General features: G+C 36.5%; 1 protein-coding gene across 1 annotated transcript in view; it reads right to left on the minus strand.

Annotated features, from left to right (window-relative positions):
* Positions 1-11,255, minus strand: part of LOC111034014 (homeobox protein H2.0-like) — a 104,590-nt gene extending 93,335 nt beyond the window's left edge. The window contains exon 1 of the mRNA XM_022315026.1: positions 10,421-11,255. Within this exon, the coding sequence (XP_022170718.1) occupies positions 10,421-10,691 (271 nt within the window). The 5' untranslated portion in view covers positions 10,692-11,255. The remainder of the gene's footprint in view (positions 1-10,420) is intronic.
* Positions 11,256-11,556: the final 301 nt, after the last annotated feature.

Here is an 11,556-nt window from a genome sequence, read left to right on the forward strand (position 1 = left end):
TACGTTATCTTGAAATTAGGTACCTACAATAAACGTACCTACTTATATATAATAATCTTATAATAATTTTCAAAAATTTTATTACACCGGTATCACACATCATATAATGTAGTACTAACATTTTATGACCATTACAACAACGAACTCGTTAATGTATTAAAATACAATTGCCAAATATCCGAAAACCTTCGATAGACATTATATTCGTGACTGTGATATAATAACAATTCGACAACAAACATACAAATATAATATATGTGTCCTAACCACACCGACAAGGTTTATATTATAAATTATTATAGAATACCTACAGACTACGAGATAATACAATAATTTATTCGTTGTCGTCGAGGAATATAATTTAGGCACTCTAGGAGGAAGTCGGTCGGAAATCACAGGCTACGGTCGACCGCGTAACATAATACACTCACTCATTAAATTCCAATAACGATTATAATATTCGTGTGCATCGTAATTCGTAAATCGGACGGTCGATTGGCTGCCGGTTGTTGTTACACACGATTTTATCAACGCGATAATTAAGAGGATGTCAGTGCACCATTTGTTTTCTCTCTCTGACCCACGTGCAACATGGAAAATTTGCGTTCAACAGATCTAATTTTATGGAGATAGCCTAAATGTTATAGTGAATTGACCTATTATCAAACTTAAGGTAAGAATATTATTATTTATTATCTGTGGCACCTTATTAAAGCTTGTATTAGTATTTTAATTGTGTTTTGGGTATTTTAAAATTGTAATATATTATTATGCTACATAGTTATATAATTAACTTTTAAATTAAAATATCAATAAAACCTACATAGGCTATACAGTGCCCAAGCAAGAACTCTTACATTTAAGTTTGATAATAGGTCAATACATATATTAAAGTAAACAATACAAAATCGAATCTGCAGTTGGTCAAAAATTTACCACGTTGCGTGTAGACCAGAGAAAGAAAACAAATACGAGCTTACATCCTGTTGGGAACAAAACGATTACGCGATGTTGCCACTCACTATTTGCTTATCTGTTTATAAATTATATTACTTGTATTACATCAAAGTATTCTAATACTATATACGGATTGTTAATTGCGTCTTCCACACATATTAATGTATTACATTCATTATTGAGACAATGAAAATATGCATGCCGAGACGTATCTCGTGGAGTTGGAGACTCGGGATTCCTACATTCTCATATAAATATGATAAGCCTAAATGATATACATTTATCGTCGTCGTAGGGTTTTAGACAATTATTTAAATCTGATCGGAATCGCTCGGATTGAAAACGGCGCACAAAGAAAAATGTATTTATGGATTTGACCTTTTGTGCAACATATATTATTCTACGTGTATACATAGGTACCTAATCACATTGCAACCGCCACCAACCGTCGATTAAAAATTATAATTTCGTGTACTTAATGCGTAGTTGCAAACAATAAACAATAATTTACACACGAAGAGAACACACTTTGAACTCTTTCCATTCTCGTTCCGCGAATAATTACGTTTCCCGTCTAGTGCGTGTTTAATTCAATTAAACTACATTTACATAAATTGTTTTTTTTTCTTTGCCAACAAATTAAAGGACATATATTAGTTTTATACAATAGTCAGTAGTAAAAATAGCCAACGAATAGGAGGAGAAGACGGCAGCTATGAATAACCTCTATGCACAGGTACCAATAGAGAATAATTAAAAACGTTATTATTATAGTAACCATATTATGATATAATAAAAATATGGGTACCACCTCGTAGATGACAACAATATGGTGGTATATAGAACATAAGAATCGATAGACCATGACGAACACACAAATATTTTTAATGATGGTATACAACAACTGTATACGAACACTAGCTGCTGTACAGGTATAAAATAAAAGAATTTAATCGTTCGAGTATTACAACTAACACACCACACACACAAGTCCCAAAAGAGCTTGTCAAAACACAGTTGGTAGTTAACGAGATTTAACGTCATCTGAATGGCGGGGATCGTAATAATTTTTTTGTTCAGAGTATACAAACAAAGATATAAAGATCTCAGATTCAACAAATCGATTTTTCTCGCCATCAGTATAATAGTTATACCTATCTCAAAAATGTCAATGATGGCGAGGATTGAGGAATACGCACGTCAATTATTCCTTAATCACGAGTTTAAACACTCTTCATATTAAATTGTTTACATTTTACGATTGATCTATAAAATACTGGTGTTTATGATTTTATATATTATATTACATACGCAGATACTGACTGTTTAAGGTGACTGGCCGTACACAACAACGACACGACACAATATTGATCATTGTGTGTCGTCGAGAGAAGGAGGGGTAGGCGATAAAACTGAACAATTCCATTGTTTTTTAAACGCACAGAGTAAATAACAGTGACATGTATAACCTATAAAACCGTAAATGGATGTTTTTTTAGACGCATTCAGCAGTTTTTGGAAATCACAATCGGACTAAAAAAATAACCGTTTGAATGTTTGATGTATGATATTATTTTAATGGGAATTTATGTTTTATTAAATAACGACGTATTGTGCGTTATATATAATAAATTAATAACTAACGGCGTCCCTCAGTAAAGAACAAACAACAGTCATAGGCGATGTGGACAAATACTGAATAATAATAAAAACAATACAGCATTTAAAAAAAAAATATATTAATTTCTATGTAGGCTGTAAACATTTTATGATGATTATGTATATCTACGAAATATGAATTATTATTGTCAAATGAGCCACTAATATTATAGACATTATGATTATAATATAATATATTGTGTGTATTATATCGTCCACGAAACTAGTTTACGTGGTTTTAACGCGGTAATATTATGACGGAATATGAAAGAGAAAGAAGAATTTTTTTTAAAAAAATGTTCTCGGAAATCCTTTACTTAAACATTAAAACAAGTAACAAAAACAACAACAATAATAATAATAATAATATCGTTTATATAAAAAAGGGCACTATTTATACGCTAATATAACCGTTCCGCATATACGAACAATTTATTGACCAGACCCGCGCCCTCCCGAGAGAGAGTTATAACATCAAGAATCCATTTAAACGGTTTACATTATATTATGTGCGTGTGTTTGTATACAAATCCGCAACCGTAACGACTGCAACCAGCGCAGCACGATGGATGCCCCTCCTCGGTCGTTGCAATCACTTTTTTAAAACGCTACAGCCATCTGTAATCGATTTTTAATTTTCAAAAATAAAATATCGTTATTAGATTAAAAAAACTGTGCTTGTATTGAGCGTGGTTTAAATATATATTATATTAAGTAATAATAGTAGTAGCTTGGTATGACGATGGTCAGCGGCAGTATTTACGATATAAAAATAATTATTAATTACGAACTATAAACCTAAGCTATTGTATTGAATACTACCCATGTGCATTGTGAACACAGCGCACATTGACATTTTTATCGAATAGTGTTCCATAAAATATGTTTGTATACATTATAAAACGAAACACAACGTGGCGCCACAATGGCCGTCATACGATCAATTTACCCATGTTACTCTTCCTCTTCCACAGTGAATTCGACTACTGCGCTGCTGCAGTGCTGCTACACGGACAGGTGTGAGGTGCATTTAAAAAAAACATACACCCTACATGTTATATAGTAAATATATTATATGTATTGTGCAGAGGTAGTCAAACGTAATGTATAATGTGCAATGATAAATTCGTAATCGAATAAACATAAATTACTTTATTATTATCAAGCTATGGATATATTATTATAATAAGTACCCACGTTATATTGAGTAATTATTATGGTAAACACGGTAGAAAAACGTTAAGAGCGCTAGGCGTTATGTACACATTCGTGTATTTTTTCAATTCATAAAACGATTTTATTTTTGAACACTGCTTCGCACCAAGTACTTAATACATGTAGGTATGAAATAAATACGTATTTTATTATAGCCGCGCTCGAGTCATAATGACTATATAATATGTCCGGCGGACACGTCACGGATTATTATTATTTGTGGTTTTTGGTGAATGTATATAATTTGGGAGTTTGCACTACGTCGTCTACCATTTAGCGTAGGTACTTACATTGCATGTAAACGAGTTTTCGTATATAAAATTTTAAACGCAAAGTCACAACATAATTGACCATCGTTTTTGTTTACAAACAAAACACGAAACTGACGAAAGTATCACGCGAGACGAGACTGCCTCAGCATTATGACGCGGAAAGACGATTATTGATCAAGATAATATAACAGTAATACTATATTACATGCGTACTGCCGTGCTTTATGAGTACCTACACGATAATTAATAATTCATGATTTTAAGGTGGCTGCAGGTATTTTCTGATCGCAAGCGAGAAACGCATCCGACGAGAGTTGAAACGATATCGTCTCCGCGGGTTTACTGAAACTAGTGAAACACAACGTCATTAATTGATGGCTGGCGCATGATCGACGTCGGTTTCGTTTTTTAATTTCCACGATCCCTCGTCTTCGGTCGTCATTATATTGTTGGCGTTTAATCGCGTTATGTTGCGCACGTTATATTTGAACAACGATGAGCAAAGCAAACATAATTTTTGTGCGCGCACGTCCGAAATGAGGATAATACGTATGCGTTATACATATATATATATATATTGCAGCTTGTGCGTATACAGGCACGTCGTTGTCGGCAACAGGAAAAAAGGATTACAGTGGCGAAACGAATTACCAATAACAACAGCAGCAGCAGCAGCAGCAGCAGTGGCAGCCCCGTTTGTTTGTTTATCATATTACGCGCCGAGAAGAATAAAATAATAATAATGTAATATGACGGTGCAAAACGTTCGACGGTATAAAACGGAACTGTTCGACGAGAACAATAATACAACAATAATATTCGCTAACCTTTGCGCGTCAATAATATCATCTCTCTCAACGGCCCGGCCAGAACAGTATTATGATATTATTATGATTATTATTATTCGGCAACCGACCGCCACCGCCGATTACGCGCGCGCCTTTGCATCAATATATATATATTATTATAAAGGACGCGCGGGTGTACTCTTTGTTTTGCGTATTATAGCGACTCTATATTATATTGATTCTCCCAGACCCCGTCCCCTCTATATTATATTCCCCTTCCAGCCCTTTGAAGTAATCGATTTCAATTGCTGTCGGTGCGAAAAAATAAAACGAAATGTTCTATACATGTGTAATGTGTACATTGTGTATAATATATGATGATATTATAATACGTATGTATAACTGCAAACGTTTAGCGAAATATACGATTGTCCTGACCGACAGCGAACGTGGAGTGTACACAACATATTTTGAACTGCGGTACAACGCTGAAAGACAAAGCGTGGGATGATGATGATGATAAATATTATGTAGTTCATGTGTCATAGCGGGATCCACTAAATATATAATGATACAAGTATGTGCTTCCAGAGAAGAAACTAATAATATCACATGGTCTGATTCGTCGAAAACCGTCCATGTTTTAATGTTTAGCGTACACGCAAATTGGATTGCATGCGTACAAAAAAAATTAAAAATTAAAATTGCGTACATTAAATGTGACTCATTGAAACATTTTCCAAACGCGACTTCCGAGTAAAAACATTTATGTGTATACATAATATACATTTACTAGATTCGATACGAATATAACGGCGCTGTGTACATACCTATATGTTTTTTAGTTAAATGAAAAAAGTAACAAATACTCGAAAATCGAGTTATGAACTTCGATATTAAATAATATACTAATTATTTTGTATCAATATATGTAGAGTAGATTGAACACTATTTAAAATACTGGTTATCAAAAAAAAAAAAGATAAATAATTATAATTGAACGTGGGTTTAGCTATACATAAAGCAGAACGCGCATTTCCTAGCGTCCCTAAATAATATTATATTTTATGCGGACGGCAACAACCAACTGTTTTAATGAATCACGCGAAAGGACTGAACGATAATAATAATTAGTCCCCGTCGTGTTTGCTTTCCAAAACGTTTGTTAAACATGCAACGACGACGACGCGGGCACAGTATAATGTTCATTGATTCGAAACCGTAAAAAGTATAGAAAAAAAGAAAGAAAAAGAAACCACCGAGTGCGAAATACCACGGCCGTCAACATAATAATATAATAGCCTTACAAGATCGTTTCCATCTCGATGTTATAACTATGTACTTATTTCTATTATATATTTTAATACAACATACCTACCTACTTATTATAATAAGAGTCGGGTTTCCGATTTCCCGGTATATAATATCTCTCTAACGTACTGCAATATTGGTATCTAAATGATACCGCGAAATACAGTATAATATACAGCGTGTGTCCCATAATTCTCGTATCGCCCTAATTATCTCCGCGGCAAATCAAAGCGGGTTTTTCGACGGTAATCTATGTTATAAATTTATAAATTAATACTATTAAATCGGAATTTTCTAATGGATAACTGTTGACAAAAATTGCAAATTTTGTATGGGTCGACAATACATAATGGAATAATGGACGCAAATTAGTGACTTTAGCACCCTAAAAATATTTTCAGACCATCCCCAAATAACTTTATTAATTATGTACTCAATAGTCAATACTACTCAATATACTATAGGTTGTGTATTAATTTCTATAATGCGACAGTATATTATATTAAGAATATACGGAGTGATCCATTTGACACTTATTATTTCAGAAAACATTTATGTATTTGGAAACTATTTCTTTTACGTAATATTAGGTGGACTGATTTAAGTGATTATGTAAAAAGGTAATCTTGAAAGAAAATTATGTTTCAGGTGTTAGTAACTTTCTTATTTTTTAAGTTTTTACTATTTTGAATGATAACATACATTTTTAATTTCATATTCTGAAGCAAAATATGATTAGGAGTATATTGATCTATAAAAATCAAATTTCGGATAAATAGTTGTTTATTTGTTATAAGTTGTTTAAGGTTTTAATGAGAGGAGTATTATAGTCGACCAACATTTTGAGGGGTATCCCCGTGCCACTCAACTTCACTTATCTAAACTTTAAATACTTATAAGTTATAACTTATAACTAATATAAATTTCATACATCAAAGTACATACTCTAAAAAATATGTTGCTTTAAACCAAGAATTTAAAAATGAATGTTATCATTAAAAAAGTGTATATTTTTTAACAACTTAAAATTATGAGTGTCTTACTTAAAATGTATCACAAGTATATTAGTCATATAATAGGTATATCGTATGTATAATATAAGCTGCGATTGGCCGAAAACCGGTGTAAAATCGTTCGTAGATGTTTTGGCGTTTCTTCGAAATTTCTCTTCTACGTAGGTACATAAAGAAAACATGTTTTTTTCTACTAAAAAATAGATTTTTCGTCTTCGGCGTATATAGTAGCGGCGAAAAAAAAACCGAAATAAAATATCGAATAACGATTTCGGAATTTTGGAGGCCCGCGAACCGGTTGGACAAATGAGTGGTACCCCACCTTCGAAAAAAAAAAAATAGCAATTCGTATTACAGATAGCGACGATTATGGGGTAGATTGTGACGATTGTGCGTGCACAGATATATATCGGTAGGTATGGTTAGGTACTTGGGTACATAGGTACCATTTAGCGCAGTCGTGTCGACGGGTGGTATCTCTATATATATAATATAATATAACGCACATCACTCGGTAGACGCAAACAAGCCGGGCGATTATCAATTATATACGGCTTGGCGTTCAATTATTGCGGCGAGAGGACGAGGGAAATTATACCGATCGATTATACTGCCGCCGCCGCCACTGACGGACCTATAGTCACCACGCGCGAGGATGACGGGATAATAATATAACGCAACGTTTACCCCACCACAGTCACACTACACCGCGTGCTCGCGGAAAAACCTGTCACGTCGCTGCGAAACGGGTGACTGTTATTTATTATTATTTTCTGCACATTCGAACCACGCGTGTCTCCCGCATACGATACAAATTTGAAATCATACCATCGATTATTCGTCACTGCACCGGACCCGCTTTGTATTCGTATTTGAAAAAAACGGTTTTTATTTTAATAAGTTTTTTTGCCATCTATCCGTAGGAACAATAAGCAAATTTAAATCGAGAGAGATGTATGGCTTGTGTTTGTCTTACACGAATCGTTCGACGGAAGAAGCCCACACCCACTGATGATAGCACTGCCTATTTCAATACTTAAAGTTTGGATTTTCGGGATTATTGATTTTTAAGTCAAAGTCATACCACAATATAATATGATGAAATTATATTATCTAGCAGGTCGCCGGACACCTTGTCACCATTTGCGTTTAAGACGTCTTGAGGGGGGAGTGATTAGTGGGGATCGCAGGGACTGCTAGAATTTTTACAAATGGGTTCGGGTGGCTGGCTAAATTGCTGCGGAAATGTTTGTAAAATAGTTTTGCTTCTTTCTGAACAAATCTCATCTTGAATGTATTGTGTGGTTAGAGACGTAGGGTAAGACGGGTGGAACATTTATTTAATTGTCTTGAGCGATATTTTTAAATGGTTTAATTTTGTTTATGTTGGATTTTTAACGATAAAAACGTTATTATATAAATTAAACTAGTTTAACGGTGGACAGCTAGTTGCACCTAAACAATATTACGTACATACGGTTAACTCGTAATAGGCTTATTTACTATTATTACTATTATTATTATTATTATAGTAATGCGCTTACAGTCCCGTATGGGTTTTATTTTTTATTCAATTCTCGTTATTGGCGCCTGCACTGCACCTGAAACGACGCCGATGCACTCCCGCCGTGCAGTGTAAACGAGACATTATGTTATTAAGACGTCAACGCAATTACACCTTAACATCGAAAACGCACGCACGCGCGCGCACACACACACCTGTATATTAATATGACAATGAACGCGTACCATATCGTTTCCGAATAGAATTTTTACTGTGCAATCGCGTATACGCTACTTTAAACGGTTCAATACGGAAGGAAAAAACTGCAGCTATATGTCATTGTTTATCGTACACGGCACGAAGATAATTAACGTCGTTCGACGAGTCAGGTATGTATATGTATTATGTAATACCGCCGGCCCGGAGAGGCGGAAAAAATAGTTTATCGTAGAAAATGTGACCACAATAATTTAATATAGTGTGCATTGCGAGACTTCTATGATGAACTACCTACCCATAACATTTAGGTATAGAATTATACCAATACATATTATATAATATCTAGTTACGGACGGGAGGAAAAATAACCCTAATTTAGCCTACCACGTAAAACTAATGCACATAATGGATTAGAATGAAATCGGTCGTTCATCGTCTGTAAAGATGGAAAAAATTGTACCTGGAGATTGATTTCGACTGCTGCGGTGAGGTCGTAATTGGAAACATTTTTCGAGCTCGTCGCGGCGAGTGACATTATCTCAGATCCGTGATGATCTATTGATTGCACCGAGACCGAAGGACGTGGCGCCGTCGTCGTGATTTGTTACGCGCGGACGAAAACGGCGTGAGATTGAAAAACGAAGACTGCGGCAGTCAAGGCGAAGAGGAAAAAATAATATCATATAAAACAGCGGAGGAAAAAATACCAAAACGGCGAACGAATGCGCAGCGCACGGAGCGTTTTGTGTCGAGAATAAAAACAGCACAGTCACGACGCGACGAGAAGAACGTTTTAAAAAAAAAATCTAGTGAATATATAAAATAATATTTTAGTATATTATATAATGTTACACAAATAGTGATGCACCTGCAAATCCCTGCTGCTGGTAACTGCGACATTACCGCAGTACAAAGATGAACATATAACACGGTATGTACACTACCGAGTAGTACCACTTTACATCACGTATCCCGCGGTCGGTACCAACTACGATCGAGACGATGGTTAAAAACAAACAGTTTTATTATTATTGTTATCAAGCCTGGTTCACACCGTGTCGTATCCCGTATGAATGTATTATATTACGTATACCTAACCGAGGTAACAAAGCTGTTGGTAACACGTTACCCATACAAGTTGGCGCAGTGGCGCAACAAGAATTTATTCAAGGGGAGAGGGGGGAGAGGGTCCAAAAACAAATTATTTAATTAAGTACTTTTTCTGTTCTTTTCCTGCGTAATACGTATACATACATTTTATCGCTTAGTAAACACAATTATTTATCATATAAGATATCAATAAGTTTTTATGACAATGTCAGGAAATCTTTAAAAGATAAAAAAATGCCAAGTATGACATCAGCTAGGCGGGGAGAGTCCGGACCCGTGGACTACCCCCCTGGTTGAGCCACTGCGACTTGGTATACAACTCTAGGCTACAATGGGTGGGTAACAATAATGACAAAAATATGGTCGTCTTACCTTTGCGTTTGATCTTGGTCAAGTCCAGCACGGTGCCGTTTGGCCGCTTGGCCGTCGACAGGTTTAGGGGCTGTTCGTCGGGACCCGCTTTGGTCCATCCGAGTATATCGGCCACATTGTGGGCAGTTGGCGTCCTGGGGGGGTTGCCGTACACGTGGGGGTGCCACGTGCCAGCAACCGCCAGCTCTGGCGACGACACGGCCGTTACGACCACGGCGGATGACAGGTCCGCCGGCGGCTTCCTGTTGCTGCAGTCCATCATCATCAACATCTCACACGGATCGCGTCACACCGGTGCGAATAACGACGACGGACGACGACGGATGACGACGACGCATCTCACGCGCGCCCGCGGACGACGCGAAACCACCCTTAGCGCACGTACGACGATAGAGGCACACTGTACGGTATTATATAATATTATTGTATTATCGAAACTCCACGTCGGCGAACCACAGAGACGAGGCGAAGATCGCGCGTGACACTCGGAATGATCGTGACACTAGGCCGAAATAAAATTTAAGAACGACCCGTCGTGCAGCGACGGAGACGGCCGGACACACGCTGCGCGGTTTAAGACGGTAAAAATAATAATAATTAAGTAACGATGATGGATAAAAAAAAAAATAAACCGTACACGACAATGAGACACGCAAACGTTCCACTGGTGCAGAGTGAGAGACAATAATATTACACTGTAATTATAATGACGAGGAGGATGACGACGACGGCGACGAGAACGAGGACGCGCGCGCGTGTATAACGTCCGTGCGAACGGTCGGCTGATGACTATAAACGTGACTGTAATGCGAGTTTAACAGCTACTGAACGGGTGCGCGGGGCGTGCGCTCCTCTCCGCCGCGCCGTCTCGTGCCGTCCCCACCCTTTTATAGGGTCCGCCGCCGCCTTCGCCGTCGCTTGTTGAAAGCTAAACGGTTCCACCTTAAATTACTTTTCGACGGGTTGTGTGTGTATATATATATATATATATATATATGTGAGTGTGTACGTATGTATATCACATGTGTGTACTTATGTATTATATATGTACATACGATTTCCGTCTCTCTCGCTCAGTCTCTCTATTCTGACACAGTCTCTCTCCCTCTCGGTAGACTCTCGTTTTCTTCACTCAG

Source organism: Myzus persicae, unplaced genomic scaffold (genome assembly GCF_001856785.1).
Source record: "Myzus persicae strain clone G006 unplaced genomic scaffold, MPER_G0061.0, whole genome shotgun sequence".
NCBI classification, from domain to species: domain Eukaryota; kingdom Metazoa; phylum Arthropoda; class Insecta; order Hemiptera; family Aphididae; genus Myzus; species Myzus persicae.